This window comes from Notolepis coatsorum (assembly GCF_963971535.1).
Source record: "Notolepis coatsorum genome assembly, chromosome: 14".
NCBI classification, from domain to species: domain Eukaryota; kingdom Metazoa; phylum Chordata; class Actinopteri; order Aulopiformes; family Paralepididae; genus Notolepis; species Notolepis coatsorum.
Window position 1 is genome coordinate 44,062,287 of NC_140178.1, and position 21,873 is coordinate 44,084,159.

General features: G+C 43.0%; 1 protein-coding gene across 1 annotated transcript in view; it reads left to right on the forward strand.

Annotated features, from left to right (window-relative positions):
- LOC311240514 (MICAL-like protein 1) overlaps positions 1-21,873 on the forward strand; it is a gene marked incomplete at its 5' end in the record, with an annotated part of 47,741 nt that overhangs the window by 17,942 nt on the left and 7,926 nt on the right. Inside the window, 7 exons of the mRNA XM_084329091.1 lie at positions 2,158-2,354; positions 4,222-4,267; positions 4,416-5,730; positions 11,740-11,860; positions 13,513-13,603; positions 14,153-14,226; positions 20,256-20,370. Of these exons, the coding sequence (XP_084185217.1) occupies positions 2,158-2,354; positions 4,222-4,267; positions 4,416-5,730; positions 11,740-11,860; positions 13,513-13,603; positions 14,153-14,226; positions 20,256-20,370 (1,959 nt within the window). The remainder of the gene's footprint in view (positions 1-2,157; positions 2,355-4,221; positions 4,268-4,415; positions 5,731-11,739; positions 11,861-13,512; positions 13,604-14,152; positions 14,227-20,255; positions 20,371-21,873) is intronic.

The window sequence follows — 21,873 nt, forward strand, 5'->3', positions numbered from 1 at the left end:
AAGAGAGCTGAGAGAGAGCTTCCAAGCTATGGGCCCAGAACTTAAGACCCACCTCGCTCCATCCCAGATTGACTTCCAGTTTAATCCCCCGAACGCACCTCACTTCGGTGGAACTTGGGAACGAGAAGTACGTTCAATAAAGACAGCCCTGTACGCCGTGCTTGGGGCCCAGACCGTGGCGGAAGAAGTCCTAACGACAGTCCTCACGGAGATCGAGGGAGTATTGAACTCAAAGCCCCTCGGTTACGTCTCAAGTGATGTAGCAGATGTCGACCCAGTCACCCCCAACACACTCTTGATGGGGCGGCTGGACCCCGCGCTACCACAGACAATGTACAGGCCTGAAGAAGCGAACGGCCGAAGAATGTGGAGGTACAGTCAAGTATTGGCTGACAAGTTTTGGAACAGCTTCCTACTCCACTATCTACCGTCTCTACAGACCCGCCAGAAATGGGTGAAAGAGAGAGACAATTTGACAGAAGGAACAGTCGTCATGATTATCGACCAGTCACTACCCCGAGCTATGTGGCCGGCTGGCCGCGTAAGCAAAGTGATCACCGGTGCCGACGGAAAGGTCCGAGCAGCCGAAGTGCTCGTCCAAGGACGGATCTACACCCGACCCGTGGCGAGGCTAATAGAACTGCCAAGGCTCCCCGATACTATCGATGACGACCATGACCCCATGACTTTGTGAACTGCCCGACCCCTCACAACAGACATTGAGTAGTGGACAGTGCGGTTAATCTGTCTCTGCTTAGCTAATTAGGTGGGACTAATTAGGAGGCGGCTGTTACAAAGGATCAGATTAAACCGAATATATATATTTATTGATTGATATATATTGCATAGTATTTGTATATCGTTTGATATCCCTTGTATATTCCTTGTACATATACACGGAATGTCCCTTTAGCCTAGTGCAGACCATAATATTTCATTCTCCTATTGGACAGCGGTCCACAGGCGCCAGAGCCATGCCTCCAGAGTCAGGTTCAAGGCCACCGTCAAGACATGTCTGTACATGCCCGGCCTTGCCCAGGAATACGAGACAGAAATGAGGTTGGCACTAGATTGTTCGCCGTGCATATAAATATGGCGCAGGTGAATACAGAAGTAGAGTTACCCAATAAGTTGAAGCCTCACCCACGATACTCCGTGCGGTGAAGTATGGCCTGTTTGGCCCCAAATAGAGCATTGAGACCGCGTGCGAATTAATAACTGAATTGTCAGAGTTTGGCGCTATACCGTCGAGTGCGACATATTTCTATTAAGTCAGTAATAGTCTATTTGTGTATAGTGTATCGTGCGGCTAAAGTTCTACAGTGACCAGCATCACCAACGCTTCCTCGTATCAGCTAGAGTGCTTATCCAGGCTGGGCTGCTTTCATGGCGCTTTCACCCGAGGAGACCTAGACGAGAACCGTGTGGACATGTACACTGGATTAATCTACCCGACGACTACATAGCCCTTTGCGGCTGGATTATATTTGTTTTGGTCCTGTGATTTATGGAGCGGAGAATCGCCGACGCCTACATGTGTGGGATTTACCCTGTGAGGAGCCAAGTCGAGTCTGCGCCTCAGAGAGCCTGAGGCCGGCTAGCTTTCTTCACTGTGGAGCTACAGTCTACGGAGAACAGCTGTATTCGTCTGTGGATCAAGAGACTATTGCACCGTCTCCTGTACTTGGAGTCTCCTTAGTCATCGTTGACCAGACTCTCTACTACCGACAGATCCTCTACCCCTGCTGGCTTACAACCGGGGGGACCCTTCCAGTATCTCCCGCTATATATTACTAGTGTACCATAGATATAATTCCCTAAGATTCAGGTTGTATAATTACCTCCTGCGTAACCAGAGAATGGACATTCATTATTGATTTGCCTACGCACATTCCTTTGCCTTATAAGCGCATCCAAAGTAAAATAGAGAAGTATATTATGTACCTTTTGCTGCAATAAATACTTGATTACACCTTTGTGTGGAACCGATTCATTGTGGGAAGTGTTCATCATATTTATATATCATGTACTGTATGGCCAGTAATTAAAGTACATAAAGCGGTAGTGGTTTAATGATACCATACTTATCAATACAGTCAGGGAATTGTACCCCTCAGTTACAAGTATACTGGACAGTCCTTTTTGTTTTTTTTTCAGATGCCAAGTATGCGGCAGCACTCTCTTGCCAGGGTCTTACACACAAGGAAGTAGCGCTGGCTTATTGATCTGCACCGTTTCAGAAGGAAGTGCTCGGCCAGTTCCTGCACCCAGGCGCACCGTAGACACTTCTACACCTCCTGTTCCTGCACCCAGGACCAAAACCCTTCAAACCATGAGCAGCTCCTCGTCCACAGGTGGGTTTTCACTGTGAACCATTTACAGGGTTCCTACAGTCACCTGGAAAACCTGGAAACGTCATGGAATTTGAAAATTGTGTTTCCTAGTCCTGGAAAATGTATGGAAAATGTTACATGTCCAAAATCAAATTCTTAATCTTGATTTCACCTGGTCAAATGATAAATGCGAGGCTTGGCTGTAGGCAGATATATTTGTCTTAAAGGAATAATAACCCATATAACGTATTTCCTGATTACTTAACCCTTGCACTGCCGCACTACCAAACGGTTAACCCTTTCACTGCGACGGCGACCGTCGGTTGTGTGATAGTAAAGGGTTAACCTTCTGTCGTGTGCAGTGTTGTGCTAGTTACTGAAAAATAGTAACTCAGTTACTTTACTAGTTACTCATTTCAAAAGTAACTCCGTTACGTTACTAGTTACTTACACCCAAAAGTAATGCGTTACTGTGAAAAGTAACTATTTAGTTACTTGAAGATGAAAAAAATTGCTCCCATGCAGCCAGATACAGATACTCAAAATCGGTTGATCAACTTGACAGTTTCCATTCACATCACTGAACTCTGCTAAGCAATGTGGTCACCGTCTAGATACAAACACAAATCACAAACACAAATGTCCCGACGTAATAATTGCTCGGGGAGGTTGCGCGCATGCACGTTTAGGTTGAGCGCATGCACGTCTAGGTTCTAGGTTGAAAATAAGTGCTTGAGGAAAAGCCTTGATATCTGTCGCCGGAGCGTTTCATTATAACAGTCTTGCAACGTTGTTTAAGATATCAATCGTGCATTGCAACGTTAGAATAGTTAGGATATCAATTGTGCATGAAAGGACTATATTTATATTGTTTGATTAGTATTGATGAGATTCCCTGGCAGATTTGTAGTCAAAATGCGTTGATGAACTTGAGTTTCCATTCATTTACATTCACATCACTGCACTCACCAGTGTCTGTCGAGATGTAAAGTTAGTCCAGCAGCCCCTTAAACATTTTCTTTGTTTCATTTCCATGTTGTACTGTATATTCTCTCTCCAAGTAGCGTGGCGAGTGGATTTGGATGAGTGACAGTCCTCGTAGTTAACGTTAGACTCCAGTATCTTTGAGCCAAAACACAAATGACATAACTAAAACGTTATTTTCTTTTCGCTCGACAAAAGAGAAATACGCGAGTGCTCTGCCTGGGCGCTGCCATTATCAGTCAGGAATCTCAGGAATAGTAAACAAAACACGCCCCCAGCATAGCGTTCCCCGCAGCCAGGCAGACAGGATATGAGGATAATAATAATAATAATAATAATAATAATAATAATAATAATAATAATAATAATAATAATAATAATAATAATAATAATAATAATAATAATAATAATAATAATAATAATAATCACTACCGCTCGCTATCAATCTACGCCGTATATAACGCAAATAACGCAGTGACGAACCATTCAGTAACATAAGTAGCGTTACTGAATTTCAAAAGTAATGCGTTAGAGTACTAGTTGCGGCAAAAAGTAACTTCGTTTCTGTAACCCATATAACGTATTTCCTGATTAACTTTGTAACGCGTTAGTCCCAACACTGGTCGTGTGACAGTGAAAGGGTTAAGTTTCAAGTGATTGTTGTAGCTGACCAAAGTAAAGCCTGGGACGTTCAAATCAGCCGCCCAACAATCAAATGTATCAATTGAACGTAGACATTGACAATGGAAAAGTCATGGATCTGATCAAGTAAAACTTGTACTTGTGTAATAATTACAACATTCGGTTACATACATGTTAACTCTAACTCCATGGTAATCTGCTCTCCCTTTTGAGTTTGAAAATAAGTTGGACAAAACATAATTATCTCTCTTCCACCGTACAGGCAATTCACCCAAGCATAGTAAACTCCCACCCAGTTCCGTCCAGAGGTAAGTGCTTTCACCTGTATGCATTCACCTCCAGAACTTGTACATTTACTTACATCTTGTTTTTTTCTTTGTTTCTTTGTATCTTTTTTTTTCTTTCTTTTTTTTAATTGCATAACTTGTCCTTTCTTTTTATTTCTCACCTTTTTAGGTCTAGACCCGCTGCGGCTTCCCGAATAGTCAAAAACAATCATCCATGGATGAAAATGGTCCACTCAGGACTCTGGACACAGCTGCCACCTGCCCCACCCCCAGTGGTACCTCAGGGCAGCTGGTTCAAGCCCAGGGTGGCTCCTCCCAACCCATTCGATGAGGACGCAGAAGAGGAAACTAATAATGACACGGGAGAGGACGGTACTAAAACCGATGCTGCAAACCAAAGTAAGCACTCAGACGCAACAAGCCAGCCAGAGAATGATGCTAATCCATCAAATAAATCAGCTGACTTGGATTCTCCAGCCGGCTCAAGTGACACAGGAAATACTGCTACCAAATCTAAACCTGACAGCAAACCAAAACCAACAGAAGAACCTAGTCCACTACAGGAAACAGCTGCCGAAGGTGCCGCACCACCCACTCCAGAAGCTGCTAAGAAAGATTGTTCTGGAGAGACCAGTACTAAAACCGATGCTGCAAAGCAAAGTCAGCCCTCAGATGCAACAAGCCAGCCAGAGAATGATGCTAATCCATCAACGAAAACAGCTGCCGGAGGTACCGCACCACCTACTCCAGAAGCTGCTCAGAAAGATAGTTCTGGAGAGACCAGTACTAAAACCGATGTTGCAAAGCAAAGTCAGCTCTCAGACGCAACAAGCCAGCCAGAGAATGATGCTAATCCATCAACGAAAACAGCTGCCGGAGGTACCGCACCACCTACTCCAGAAGCTGCTCAGAAATATAGTTCTGGAGAGACCAGTACTAAAACCGATATTGCAAAGCAAAGTCAGCCCTCAGACGCAACAAGCCAGCCAGAGAGTGATGCTAATCCATCAAAGAAAACAGCTGCCGGAGGTACCGCGCCACCCACTTCAGAAGCTGTTCAGAACGACAGTTTAGCTGGTTCCCCTGACGAGTCCAGTAGTGGTGGAGTTGATAATAAACCTGAAACAGCAGATAAACCCATTGCACCTAGTGTGGAAAAAAGTATTTTAGCAGGTGCAGTTAGTGGACTTGGTGTACCTGACTTGGCAGGGGAAAGTTGCATAGGCAGTTTAGCGGATGCAGCTAGTGGACTTGGAATACTTGGTTTAGATGAGCTTGGGGTCCCTGACATGGCGGGAGCAGCTGGTGGACTTGACATAAAGGCTGGAGTCTGTCCCATGGGTTCTTCTGGAGCAGCAGGGACACTTGGCACGGATGTAACCCAGAGTCTCCCTTTCCCCAAGAGTGCCTCTGTCCCGGCTATCTCCTCCATTCTACCTACTGACCTGCCAGAGGAGAGTGAGTCTCAACTGACTCAGAGTAAGGTAAAATTAGAGCTAGAGGCTGAAGTAGAGATACCTAATAGAATACTACTGACCTGAGATCTTCTGTGTTACATAATGTGTAACGAATGTATTTATAACTGTAGGCATGGACTCTTGTTTTGATAGCCCTGCCTCTCATCACAACTTACCACAAGGCAATGTTACTGGACACACATTGTATGCAAACACACACACCAGGCTAAACAGGTTTCAAAGTGCCACAAGGGTTTAAGGGTTGAGGCTATTGTTAGTGTTGTTCTTGGAACTGCAAACAAGTCATTAAGATCATGTTTGTAAAGTTACATGTTTTTTCACGATACCAATTTCAGCCGGCCTGTAAAGAGAACCCTTTAGATCGAAAAGTCGTCATCCCCAAATCCAAGACCTTCCAGGCTCATCCTTCTACACGGCCCCAAGCTCCTGGATTTGGTTTCCCCCTCATCAAGAGGAAGGTAGGCTGGGATAGATGGATCTAGGCCTTAAAGGCCCAATCAGTGATCCAAACGTTAACACATAGATAGCCACTCCACACAAACATTTATTATTCTGTAGTTGATTGAGTGAGCTCTTGATCCAAGGACTAAAGGCTCCCACATAGTCGGGCGGAACGTATGTGGACTGGACTCCATGCGGCATGTCCGCAGTCGTTTGAGGTTTCATAGTCGAGCGTACCACCGCGTACCAATTTCCTACATTTCTCGTGCCAGTTTACTACATTTCCCACAATCCTTGTGCGCTATTACACTTTCTGTCACGGTGTCGTCCACCGATGTCAAAATAAACAGACTCTAGGTTATCTCCGTTTCCAAGATTTCTAAATAAAACTGGCAGTTTTACACACTTCATTTAGAAAAGCCATTGAAAAAAAGACATGGTCCAAATGTATATGAATTGGAATGGATAACGATTAGCGATAGTAAAACTAAATTTAGCGTCATCTACCTGCCAAGGTTTTACCGGACCAATCCTACCCATAGAACCGTGATCCTGCCCTACTCTCACTTGGCACAGAGTGAGTGTTCAGAGTAAATTGCAGGTCGGTGTCACATTTAATGCAGGTCAATGTCAACCAACACGCCGAGCAGCCTTTTGTGTGACAATAGAGAGCATCCTGACTGGTAACATCACCTCCTGGTTTGGGAATAGCACCGCACACAACCGCAACAGACTACAGAGAGTGGCCCGTTCAGCCGAACGCACAATTGGAGGTGGGCTTCCCACTCTCCAGGACATTTATAACAAGCGTTGCAGGGCCAAGGCTAAGAGAATAACCAAAGACTCTAGTCACCCAAACAACTGCCTCTTTGAACTGCTACGGTCAGGCAAGCGCTACCGCGCTCATGGCCAGTACAGAGAGATTCGGAAGGAGCTTCTATCCCCAGGCCATCAGGATGCTCAATGACTCCATGTAACAACCCATCATCTACACTCATTGCACACACATCCACATGCACACACTCACTTTTAAACAAACACTCACCTTAACACTCACGTTAGACACTTTAACACTACATTATATGTATCTATTATTAAAGACATTTGCACTACATTCATACCTCATTTGCATTTGCACCTTACCTCAAAGTTTCTTACCTAATTTTCTGCATTGTACCTCACTGTTTACACATTTTTACTGTATATATGTATATTGTATATTCCTCTTTACTTACTTTTGATCCCCAAGGGGATCAATAAAGGAATATCTTATCTTATCTTTACTTACTTACTTTCTTACTTACTTTTTTTTACTGTATGAAGCACACTCAGGGGCTCATACAGAGCCAAGCATTTCACCATAAAGTATGTGTATTTTATTGTGATAATTAATAAACAAACTTGAAACTTGAACAAGTGAGCGACACAGACGTCCGCATGGTTAGAACATTTGAGCTTCACGCTTTGAGTCCGCTTTGAGTCTGCTTTGAGTCCGCTTTGAGTCTGCTTTGAGTACGCGCGGACCTCTGCGGAGTCCGTTCCGCGTACGTTCCGCCCGACTATGTGGGAGCCTTAACACTACAGGTAAACGTGAGTTTCTTTTATTTTTATTTTTTTTACCCATTAGGAACATGACAACTTTTGGGGAAATTAGCTTATTTGCCGCACCGTTAGCCTAGCTTAGCATCATTCACTGGAAGTAGGTGTGCCAGTGTAGCCTAGTTCCCAACAGTCACAAAATACACTCCAAATAGTGCGGCTGGGTAGCACAGTGGAGAATGCACTCGCCTACCACCGCAGAGACTCTGGGATCGAATCCAGCTGTCAGCGGTACCTCCAGCTTGGTCAGTCGTCCCTACTAACACAATTGGCAGTGTTAGCGGGTGGGGAGCCGGTGGGTTATGTGTCTTGGTCGTTGTAAACTACTGGTCGGTCGGGGCGCCTGTTCAGCAGGGAGGGGATCAGGGGGAAATAGCTTGAACCCCCAGGTTACGCGTTACATTCCCCCAGTCAGGTGAAAAGAAGCGGCTGGCTGACTCCACATGTATCGGAGGAGGCATGTGGTAGTTCTACACCCTCCCTAGGCCGACAGTGGGACAATGCGCGCAACAACCAGGAAGGGAATTGGCATAACGACTAAATTGGGATGGGAGCAAAAATACAGAAAAAGTGAAAACAAAGAAATATATATATAAAATCTTTTTAAATACACTCCAAATACAACTCCAAAACTGTCTGTAAACATGTTGTGACCTGTGTATTTACCACATGGAGATATATATATACGTACTCTGAACAATTTTTTGCCGAACCACTGCTGCCTGGGCGCAGTGATTTCATCCCCTCAAAAGCCCTGTTTTTTTTTAAAGATTTCCCAAAAAGTTGGTGTGTTCCTTTAACTCTTTGAGCGCCACAGACTTTCCCCATCTGTACTGGCTGGCGCCAGCTTTTCTTGACCATTTTTGCGGAGCGGAGCTATTGTATATTATAGCTATGGAGACAATAGTATGGCTCATTTGACAGACACTATTTCTAGTCCAACATGTAAAAAAGAGTTTGTTTCTACATACCTTTGTTCGTTCACAATTCCAAGCTAAACATTGCCTCGTTTCACTAAAATCCAGGCTGGTTTTCTAGATTGTGAGATAAAGTGTGTTTTGTGCAGCATATGCGCAAATCTCACGGCTGCTCGCTTGAAACCTATATTATTGCCAGGTCAAAGGTAAACACATGACCTTGTTTCTTCACAAAGCCGGAGGGGGGGGGTCGTATATCCGACGCTGCGATCATATAAACGCATGTTTTATGATGGAGTTTCGGTAAAGTACATGTAAAATAGACGTTACCTTTGGTTTAGAGGTAATCCATTTCTCACTTCGAGTCCAAAAGTGTCACGCACCTTATCGTCCATAATCATCATCCATATAATCCATTTTGGTTTTTTCATAATATCCAATAGTTCGCTCGCCTTTGCATTGCAGCCAGGTTACTATTGTGTGCTCGGGCCAGACTATACCACGGAGCCGAATAGGTTTCCTCATCGGTCGGTTTGATTATAGTTGTTTTACGTTTGACCAGTAGTGCTTAGTCCAACAAACGCACCGTATCATCCATAATCATCATCCATATAATCCATTTAGTCTTTTTCATAATATCCAATAGTTCGCTCTTGGCCAGGGGTAGCCAACCAGTCAGAGACTAAGAGCAAAACAAGGGACTAAACACGTTTCGCAATTATGCCACATCAATGTGGAACGCCCTACCCAAAGCTGTAAAGGAATGTGAATCCCTACCCACATTCAAAACTGCTCTTAAAGAGCACCTACGGGAGGCTGCAATTCGAAACTGGCCACCGTAAATGCCCAAAACCCCCACCACCTCCTAATAGACAGTCTCCTCCCCACCGCATGTATATTCCCTCCCCGCCGTATGGATATCTCTCTCCCACCCACCCACCCCCTCATAATGTACAGTCCCCTCCCCATCATATGTATATACTCTGTCAGGATCTAGGGGTAACAGTACTGTATATTTGAATACCGTTTATGTCACAAATGTATCAGTACTAAATACCTATATGTCCCTATGCCATAAATGTCATGTATGTTGTGTATGTCATAAATGTCTATATGAATTGAAAATGGGGGACCCTGATGGAAACAAGACAAATGTCTTTTTCAGGTCTGCATCCCCTTAACAATTTTGTGTATTGAGCCGTACTGTATTGTACCCATTCTGCAATCTGTTAAATAAAGTTTTCATTCATTCATTCATTCATTCATTCATTCATTCATTCATTCATCCACAAAAATTACTGTGGTACCACAAAGAGCCACACCATATACCAGCGTTTCTCAACCTTTTTTTTCAGTCACGGCACCCTTCATGTGTTTATAGGTCTCACCCTCTGGTCTCTGAAGTTGCTAATGTCTTTTTTATTTGGGCCTCACGGGGTTAAAAGTACCCTGTGAGACCCACGGTTGCAAAATTACAAAATCACTTTTAGCCATTTAAAAAAAAGAATGTTTATTTAAAAAATGTTAAGCACATGTATAGTCAATTGGTCCTGTTGTTCAGCCTCACAATGCTATTTGATAGTAAATGTGTTTATATGTCCCACCCTCTGGCCTCTGAAGTTGCTAATGTCTTTTAAAAAAAATGTAAGCCCGAGATATACAGTAAAAGTGTATATTTTCAGCATTACGTTTGTTTACCAATTATTTTAACTGTTATTAGTGAAATATAAGATTATAGAAATCTCAGGGCATTGAGTCGGAAACCGGCGCATATTGACAGGAGGAAGTGGCACAGCCTAAAGTGAGTGTAGTCTTTTGAAGGAAGAGACTCAGGGCTTTCGAATTTTGAAAAACTACCCTACCCAGCTCACACCAGCCCCTGTCAATCATCTGACTTCTGGATTTACTTTTTTATTTCTCTTATTTTTTGGGATTATCTCCCACAAACCTGAACGTTATTGCCATAAAACAGAACGCAGTTAGTTTCTCTACCTTTCTGTGAACGTCTTGCAAAAAACGGTGTTTCAATACGATGAAAAATGGTGGAGAAATTTACATTATAAAAAAGATGGCAGAATTCAGTACTGTATCTACAAAACCTTCTGTTTAATCATCTTCCCTTTATTCATTTGCTTAGATTTTTCAGGTCTGGTCAATTTTAGCATGGTGTTATTCACAGTCAAAGATACATTTTCTTTTAAATAGAATTGATATTCTCCTTTGGTTTATTACAATTTACTCATATATGTCCCTAGATTCAGATACCAAGAACATGCAAATGGGCCATTTAAAAAAATTGTAAATGTTTATTCTACGTCCTTATGGAATGAGTGACATAAAAAAAAAAGTTAACATTATTTTTAATTTTTTTTTTGATGGAAGAACCGCACATTGACTGGCAAAGAGCCGCGGGTTGGCCACCCCTGCTCTAGGCGATCGCGATTGTCGAACGTGTCCTGCTCACTGCTGCTCGCAAAGAGTACCTAGTTGTTTGGGGGCTGGTACTAACACACTAATAGCTGGCCCATGATGTTCATAAGGTAGGCGATACTGCCACCTGGTGGATTTCAATCATTGCAATTCCAACGCTGTGCCAGGGAGCTCCGGCTGGATGTTTAGAACGGGGATCAAAGGAAAAAGATCAAAGGATCAAACCCTGAGAAATCTCGGGTATGGCGCTCAACGCATGGCGAGATAACCCAACTTATCTCGGGTATGGCGCCCAATGAGTTAACATTCAACCAGTGTGAATGATCAATTCCATTCACTTTCAACTCCATCAATTTAAAATGTAAAGAGAAATTGTCATTTGTCTGCTGTTAGATGTTTCAGTGGATTGGACAGGACCGCATTCTCACGCCAAAAGCTTTTTCTACCTCTATTGTAAGAAAATGTACTTCTTGAATTGATTGATTTACCCTGATGCTTAATTGGTATGTTATGGTGTTACCTCTAACCACCTCTGTAATTTCAACCCTAATTGCAAGTGTGTGAGTTTACGAGTTTATGATCATAATGCATCATTCAACATGTACCCCTCACCTTCACATCCCTGCAGGTTCAGACAGACCCCTGTGTCCCCAGAGGAAGCCTTCAGGCGGGAGAACTGGATACACGTCTGGAGAAGCTGGAGTTGAGAGGAGTGGAGCTAGAGAAACGTCTGAGAGATTGCCAGAGTGGTAATTTAAAGTGTTTATGCGGTTCAAGTCATGTCAACAACGGACGATTATCTGTATTATGTTTCCTCGTGCATGCACGAAAGGGGACGGGGGGAAACCGGCCCTCTGTGCGTCTATCGCAGCCAACGGCACGCACACACACATACACACACACACACAGGCTGCAATCGCAGGAAAAAAATTATCGGATCAACGCAAGATTGGTAATATATAGTCCTTACCTTGTCTCTGATGTACTGCAAAAAGAATAATCCAATTATCTGATCGCCATTCCAAATATTCATCGTGATCGTTTGTCCGACGTTATCCAGCATTGCACATGAACGGGCGGGTGGATGAACTCGTCGAGGCAACCGTGGTGACCGCTTCTCTTGCCGGAGTGTTTAGAACCCGCCCCCATGCCGCAGCTCGGCCGATAAAACAAACCACATTGTTTCAAATGGAGTGCAATAGCGGACGCAAGGCGTTAGGCGGCGGTATTGGCCATCTGCGATCTCAGACACATTTAGGACAGCATGCACAAGGTGCCTCGATTGATTATGAATGGTAATAGCGAATAAAAGAAATAACGAAACAGAAACGTAGATCTACGTTTCCGGCACTCAACCGCTGGGCCACAGAAACGTAGATCTACGTGAACGGCAGTCAATGTGTTAAACATTAACCATAGTTGGACCAATACCACATTAAACATAGTTGGACCAATACCACATTAAACATAGTTGGACCAATACCACCTTAAACATTAAACATAGTTGGACCAATTCCACATTAAACATAGTTGAACCAATACCACAAGACATTAAACATAGTTGGACCAATACCACATTAAACATTAAATATAGTTGAACCAATACCACAAGACATTAAATATAGTTGAACCAATACCACAAGACATTAAATATAGTTGGACCACTACCACAATACATTAAATATAGTAGGACCAATACCACAAGACATTAAATATAGTTGGACCAATACCACAATACATTAAATATAGTTGGACCAATACCACAATACATTAAACATAGTTGGACCAATACCACATTAAACATAGTTGGACCAATACCACATTAAACATAGTTGGACCAATACCACAAGACATTAAATATAGTTGGACCAATACCACAAGACATTAAACATAGTTGGACCAATACCACATTAAATATAGTTGGACCAATACCACATTAAACATTAAACATAGTTGAACCTATACCACATTAAAGATAGTTGGACCAATACCACATTAAAGATAGTTAGACCAATACCACAAGACATTAAACATAGTTGGACCAATACCACATTAAAGATAGTTGGACCAATACCACATTAAACATAGTTGGACCAATACCACATTAAACATAGTTGGACCAATACCACCTTAAACATTAAACATAGTTGGACCAATTCCACATTAAAGATAGTTGGACCAATACCACATTAAAGATAGTTGGACCAATACCACATTAAAGATAGTTGGACCAATACCACATTAAAGATAGTTGGACCAATACCACATTAAAGATAGTTGAACCTATACCACAAGACATTAAACATAGTTGGACCAATACCACATTAAAGATAGTTGGACCAATACCACAAGACATTAAACATAGTTGTACGTCTATGGTTCGACATGCTTCATATTCCAGGTCGGGAGGAGGAGGAGATGCTGGTCGACTGGTTCAGACTGATCCATGAGAAACACATGCTGGTGCGCACAGATGCAGAAGTGGTTTATCTGTGAGTTTGAAACTCTTATTCTTAAAAGGAATAACCACTAGTCAAGGGTACTGTAATGTATTGTACAGAAATCCCCTTTAAATGACATTGTTATAGGACCAGGAAGTGTCCAGGATTAGACGGCATCCCAGAATAAGCACTAGCAAACACTAACAAGCTGCTAGACATGATGTAATTAACCCTTGTGCCCCAGACCATTGGTTCTCCAACAACAACCCCCCTACATAGTAAAGCATAGACAGAATTGTGAGCTTTGATTAAAACATAAATATATATATTTCCCATTTTCAGGCTATTTAACTTGATTTAATGATTAGTATGTAGATGTAGAAAATTATTTAGCAAGAAAAAAGCATATAGCAAGAATTACAAACATGATGATGAATTTGTATATCTTTGCATGACCCCCCCATAGCCTACATCAATATACACATACATAAGATATTTGTTGAGTGTTCAATGTCTTCAGTTTATATTCTTAATAGTCTTTGCTGTGTCATGAATTCTCTTGAGGCTTATAGATACTTAGTGTCACGTCTGTCTTTGCAGGACAAAGCAACAGAGCCTAGAAGAGAGACAGGCGAATGTAGAGTACAAACTGAGATGCCTCCTTAACAGACCAGGTGACGTGTGATGTCATTACTTCTCCTCTTCTATGATGTTTATTTTAGACTGTTTCAGTGGGATAGCGTTGCTAGGGAACAGGTTGGACCCAAGTTAGTTTCCCACAGGACAGCGCCCACAGGACAGCGCCGTGGCAGCGCCGGGACCCAGGAATCTATTGAAGTGAATGAAATGTTTAGAACGCTGGTCCCAGCACTAGTGGTGGTTTATTTCAGCATCAGTGACTAAAGCCATGTTATATAGCTGACACAGGAAATCAAATGCAGTCCATTTAGAATGTTTATGTTGTCAAGCTGAAACCATTTATAACTGATACTAATCTGTGGTTATGGGTAGACTCACCTCATCCCCAGGTAATAGTATGCTATGCAAAATAATAGCCCAGTAACCTACAGTACAGTACACATGGCCTTGTTCCCCCCTCCCAAACTGAAAGTTTCTCAGGAGATAATACTGTGTTTATGCCATGGAGATGTTGTGGTAGTACCCCCCTCACGTTCTGAGTGGAACCAGTTTAGCAAGCGAGAAAAGCTGACAAACTATGTAAACTTTATAAAAAAGAAATGTAAACACTTGCTAGAACCTGGGGTGGCCGGGTAGCGCAGCGGACTAAGCGTCTGCCTACCACCACAGAGACAGTGGGATCGAATCCAGCTGCCAGCGGTGCCTCCGGCTTGGTCGGTTGTCCATACTAACACAATTGGCAGTGTCAGCGGGTGGGAAGCCGGTGGGGTGGGTCCTGGTCGTTGTAAACAGCGACTCCTACAGGTCGGTCGGGGCACCTGCTCAGCGAGGAAGGGATCTGGGTGAAGTAGTGTGATCCTCCCACGCGTTACACTCACCCAATGAGAGTCCTCGCTGTCAGGTGAAAAGAAGCGGCTGGCTGCCTCCACATGTATCGGAGGAGACATGTGATAGTCTTCAACCCTCCCTAGACCGGCAAGTGGGGGGAAAATGCGCGCAACGACCAGGAAGGGAGGGAAGGGAATTGGCATAATGACAAATTGGGATGGTAGAAAAATACAGAAAAAAGGGGGAGAAAAAGTAGATACAAAATGTAAAACACTTGCTAGAACTTTGATTGATTGATTGATTTTTATTGTGGAGTAAAAGACAGCATCCAAGGGATAATACAGCATCCATGGCATTCAATACCATAGTCCCCTCCATACTCATAGCCAAGCTCAGGGACCTGGGCTTGAACTATGACCTCTGCCAGTGGGTCTTGGACTTCCTGACTGGCAGACCCCAGGTGGTGAGAGCAGGCAACTGCACCTCCTCATCCATCACCCTCAACATAGGGGCCCCCCAGGGCTGTGTTCTGAGTCCCCTCCTCTACTCCCTGTACACACACGACTGTGTGGCTCAGCGGAGTAGCAATACAATCATCAAATTTGCTGACGACACAGTGGTGGTGGGCCTGATCTCTGCCAACGACGAGAGGGCCTACCTGGAAGAGGTCAAGGTCCTGGCGGGATGGTGCCAGGAAAACAGCCTCTCCCTGAACGTCAGCAAAACAAAGGAGATGATTGTGGACTTCAGGAGGTCGGGGGTCAAGGACTACAGCCCCCTCAGCATCGACGGGGCACCGGTTGAGAGAGTCAACAGCTTTAAGTACCTCGGAGCCTACATATCCGAGGACTTGACATGGACCACACACATGCATGACAGTGTTGTGAAGAAGGCACGACAACGCCTCTACTTCCTCAGGCGCCTAAGGAAGTTCCAAGTCAGTCAGAAGATCCTTAAGAACTTCTACTCATGTACAATAGAGAGCATCTTGACCGGCAACATCACCTCCTGGTTTGGGAATAGCACTGCACAAGACCGAAGCAGACTACAAAGAGTGACACGTTCAGCCGAACGCACAATTGGAGGGGGGCTCCCCACCCTCCAGAACATTTACAACAAGCGTTGCAAGGGCAAGGCTAAGAGAATCATTAAAGACTCCAGTCACCCGAACAACTGCCTCTTTGAACTGCTGCGGTCAGACAAGCGATACCGGAGTCTCAAGGCGAGCACAGAAAGACTCAGAAGAAGCTTCTATCCCCAGGCCATCAGGCTGCTAAACGAACAATGAACACTACACAACAACAACCACCAAACGCACATAGCACACACATCCACACGCACACACTCACTTTAAACAAACACACTGTAGCACCCACTCCACACACTTTATAGCACACACCCACTTTAAACAAACACACTGTAGCACCCACTCCCCACACTTTATATTTATTGATGAAGGATTGCACTACAACTCGTACACCTTACTGTAAATTGTACCTAAATTGTACCTCATCCCATTTCTGCTTTGCACTATATAGTACTGTACATTAGTACACTGCATAGTATTGTATATTATATGGTAACTCAGAACATTGTACATATGTCTATACCGAACACTGTGACCTCATTTTCTTCTTCTAAATTACATGCTATACTATGTTATTTGATACTATCTTGTCTAGCACAGTCTCTGGAGCGTAACAGTAAGAAGCATTTTGTATGAAAGTATTCTGTACTTCTGTATGACAACTATTAAAGAAACTTGAAACTTGAACTTGAATAAAAACATGAGAAAGTGCAAGCACTTATTTCCATCATGGTCCCTGATTTTGGACATGGACAGACATCATAAAACATAGAACATCATAATAAAACATACTAAAACAGAGCATCATAATAAAACATAGAGCATCATAATAAAACATAGAGCATCATAATAAAACATAGAGCATCATAATAAAACATAGATCATCATAATAAAAAACAGAATAAAACATAATAGCAACCCCATACAAAAAAACACTTCCTACCCTCTCCTTCCTATGGCTATTCTATACTTCACTGGCTAGCCATTTCTTTGTGGCACGTCTAAAACTTCCCCCCTCTTCGATGTTTTTCAGGGCCACTGGAAGCTTGTTCCACTCCAGTGCTGCAGAATATAAAAATGTATTTGTGCCCATTAGGGAGTTAAATTTTGGCAGAATAAAATCCGTACTGCTCCTTCTAGTGAAGTATGAATGATTGTCACGGAATCGATTAAAATAATTAGATAGATATTTCGGACCTGTATTTTGAACTATCTTGTGTGTGAGACCTAATTTGATGTGAATTACCCTTTTATTGACCGGAAGCCAGTTTAGTTGCCTAAAGAAAGTTGGCCCTAGGTGAGTGCGTGGAGGTAGTTTAAGGACTACTCTCATTAATTTGTTTTGAGCTGTCTGAAGTTTATTTTTCAGGACCTGTGGAGCGCCACTGAACCAGGAGGTGGCAGCATAGTCAAAGTGACTCTGTACTAATGCGCCCGCTAGCATTTTAAGTGTTGCCTGGTCCAGTAGTTTCCCTTGTCTAGCTAGGAATTTCATTTTCTGGCAGATTTTAGTGTGGGCTTTTTTAGCCATGGCCTCTCCTGTGAGATGTTTGTCCAGTATGCAGCCTAGATATACTACAGAATCCTTGTTTGTTATTTGCTTCTCACCTACTCTTACCTTCATTTCAATATCTTTACCAACCTAAGGCTGCGGTTACATTAGGGCCAGTTTCGTTTTCAGTTTTCAGTTTCAGTTTCGTTTTTCAGAACGCTACGTAATGGCAGGCAAGTTAGACATCGTTTTGCCTCCTGAGCACAGTGATGTATATACATGTAGTACAATGCCAAAGCAGTAGGTGGCGATGTAGTTCAAACATGAAGGCCATTTTCAACCAATCAGAAAGGTTGAACGTGCCACTACACTTCCTGCTAAAAAACAACAATCCACCATCTTTAAATACCTCGCGTGAGCCATTTAGCCAACGTAGCATTTATTTTTCAGCAAAGAAAGCGCAATAAAAGTGCAATAAACAAAACGGATACATTCACTGTGTGTTCTGCCTCTCATTTGTTGATGAAACAAAACCAACATCAACACAATTTACCACCAAGAGCGGATAGTTTAGTTTAGTTTAGTCTCACAAAAAGATCTCCGATGTTGTTAGCTACATGCTAATGTGAATGGCATTCTCCATGTATATAGTTAGCATCGAGGCTATTAACGTAGTAATGTTAACGCTAGTAGAAATGGATGAAAACTTTATTTAACAGATTGCAGAATGGGTACAATACAATACAGCAATTGTTAACTCTTTCAGTGCCACTCACGAGATTTCTCGTGTTTTTTTATAGGTGGTTGCTAGCCACTCACGAGATTTCTCGGAATTATAATTTTTTATTTTTTTTTGCGATCTGAAAAATTATTGCATCACCCGAGCCTACCCGAGTATTGCCGAGCTGCGCCGGTGATCACTGTGGAAAAAAGCGCCCCCTGTCGTCTCCCAGATGACATAAGTGATTTTGGAATGGACTCAATGAAAATGAATGGGGAAAAAAATCCGGTACTCCACATTTTCCAGTTCACTGATCCAGCCGGGGTTACTAGAGTTCATTCTGGAGCCTCAGATCTCCGCGGATCATGGAGAACCACTGTGTCGCGTTGGATCCATACACGTATCGATTTTTTCGAATGGTGATCAGGAATTGGAATATACCAGTTGGATACCATCTGATGTCAGGTAAGGACTCTATGTTATCAGTGGTAGGATAATCAGAGTAATTTTGATGAAGTTATAAGCTGTTTTGTGAAATCTCTTCTTTCGTTTTCACTGTAAAAGTCCGAGAGGAAATCAACAAGGCGATTGTCCGCGCGCGGCCGTAATGTGCGTGCGTGCACGTATAATATTGATCATCTAGCGTTTATTTGAAAACGATTCATAAAAAGGCCGACGAATATCAACGTTGTGGAATATTCCACTAAAAGACGATTTTCATAGAATGCTCCAGAATGAGTTGTTTTTTATATCAAAACGGGGGCTTTTCTAACTGCTCTGAAACGGCAACGACGCGATAAAAAAACAATCTGCCTTCACAGCACTGTCTGGAACATAGTCTTTGATAATGCGATGGGCAGATTAGACACATAGCCATAATTTAAAACATAGATTAGGCGATATTAACGTTAACATTGGCGCGGATGGTGGCATTCAAGCGGTAAAATGGAAAACCAGGCATGGCATTTAAAGAGTTAAGGGTATGCAGACTGTTGTAGTTTTGGACTGGGCTCCTTATAACAATAACTTGACAACACGTTGGTAGCCGCAGCTACTTGGGACAGCTCTGCTGTAAACACTGGAAATAACAGTGCGGGTCTCTACTGCGCATGGGCATTGGGCAGAACGGCTCTGTATCCGGCTCGTGCAAATTACATGGCACCATTGTCTGCGAGTTTCGGCGAGTTTCCAAAACGAAAACACCCTTTGAGCGTTGCCACTAGGAAAACGCGTTTTCCTGCCAAAACTGTGTTTCTTTTTAACTTGGACATGCAAACGTAATCATTCGAAAATAGAACGTTGCTGTTTTACCCCAGTGTAACCATGGCCTAATAGTTGCATCTTCTGGAACATCCGCTTTCACTCCAGTCCAAAACTACTGTGATGAGTTATGAACCATGAGAAACACACACACACACACACACACACACACACACACACACACACACACACACAGGGGCATAGGTTGGATTTGAGCTTTGATAGGGACACTTTTAAATGTGTGTTGGATATGTGATGACAATTTCAACAGGTAAGTCCATGTTCATGTTCCTTGTGTTGTCATCTGTGTCGTTGCCGTGTATCCATGATGGGATGTCATACTATCTGATATTACCTGTATATTAAAGGGTTAGTTCAGATTTTGTTGTCCTATTCGCTACTTACTAATGATGTTGTTGATCAGTAGAGTCCTTTCTCAGCACAATCTATGCCCCATATGCTACCACACCATTACAGGCTAAGTCAGATTTTCTACCCAGAAGACAACACTGCTTGTTCCTCATTTCATTCAGAGTTATGGGGACCATAATTTTCCTGCCAATCCAGGGATTGTACCAGTGACCACAGCCCGCTTCTCGTACCCTTAGCCCACAGCTGTAACATAATAGAATACATGCAAATCCACTATATTTCATGCATCATTCTCTCCATCCAGAGGGTGAATGGAGTCAGGAGGACAAAGGTCAAGAGCAGCGTCTGATGGATGAGCTGGTCACCGTCATCGAACAGAGGAATCAGATCGTCAGTGGCTTAGATCAGGACAGGAAAAGGTACACAGAAACACTCACCGCTTTGTGTTTACACCATGACTACATTTACACGCATGAAGAATCCCCTTCTCATGGGTATGTTCAGACAAAGCTTAGTTTTGAAGTGCTTGCATGTGGCTTTTTCATTGTTTCCTATGGAACGGTGTGTTCCAGTGCTTCTGAAATATAAATAATGAGTTACATTGTGCATGTAAATGTGTAAGTGTGTAAATGTAGTGACTGAGGATTTTCCAAGGAGCCTGACTGAGGATGTTGGGTGTACGTATACTATAGCAAGGTGATGAGCCCTTCTTTTCTCTGCATGTTTTCAAAATCCCCACCTCTAGGAGCAACAACAAATCTGAGAGCTAGCAAGCTACATGATGCAGACACGTTTCTCTCCTCACACTATTTTGCAAGATCACCATTACTGCATCTTGGGCTTAGCGCTGCCCTAGACAATTGTGATTGGTTTAAGAAATACAAATAACCCAGAAATGTTTCCCCCGTATGCCCCTTTTCCACTGCATGGTACCTACTCGACTCTACCCTACTCTACTCGCTTTAGGTACCTGGTACTTCGTTCCTTTTCCACTGCAGGTAGTACTCCGTTTGTCTCCGTGTGGGGAGGCGGGGCCGCTGGCGTACAGCATGAGAGCTCCGTGAGCATAGCTATAAGTCTGTGAGGGCTTGGAGCAAGCCAGAGTAAAACACAGTTTTCAATCAATCAATCAATAACAACATTAACCAGACTCTCGTTGTGTCTATTCCGCTAATGTTAACGTTACCTCTTGTGTCTATTCTACTAACGTTAACATTACCTCTCGTGTCTATTCTACTAATGTTAACACGACCTCTCGTGTCTATTCTGCTAACGTTAACGCTACCTCTCGTGTATTCTGCTAACGTTAACGCTACCTCTCGTGTCTATTCTACTAACGTTAGCATTAGGTAATAACCGGTTTAAAATGGATGATGATGATTACCTCACGTTGTGTCTATTCTACAAGCATTAACGTTACTAGTACAAACAATCAATAGCAAGTTATATTGATCTGTGCACGCTATGTACGCTAGCCAAATGCTAACGGTAAAACGCAATCACATAAGCTAACAAATCAGCGATCTTTTTGTGAGAGTAAAGTCTCCGCTCGGTGGTCAATTGTGTTGATGTTGGTTTTGTTTCATCAATAAATGAGGCAGAATACACAATGAATGTATCCTTTTTTGTTTATTGCACTTGTTCCTGCTGCAAACAAATAATGAAATCCTATGCGAGGCATTAAAGATGGCGGCTTTCTGTTTTTGTGCAGACGCTCCAACGTGTGACGCTTCTCTCTTCTGACCAATCAGTGGTCTGCAGTGTTTCACGTCACTTTTCTGGTACCACTTCTACCCGCTTGGAACCTCGACAGAGCAGGGACTAAAAAAGTACCCGGTACCAGGTATTTGGCAATGGAAAACCGAAAAGGCAGAGTAGAGTAGAGTCGAGTAGGTGCCATGCAGTGGAAAAGGGGCAATAGT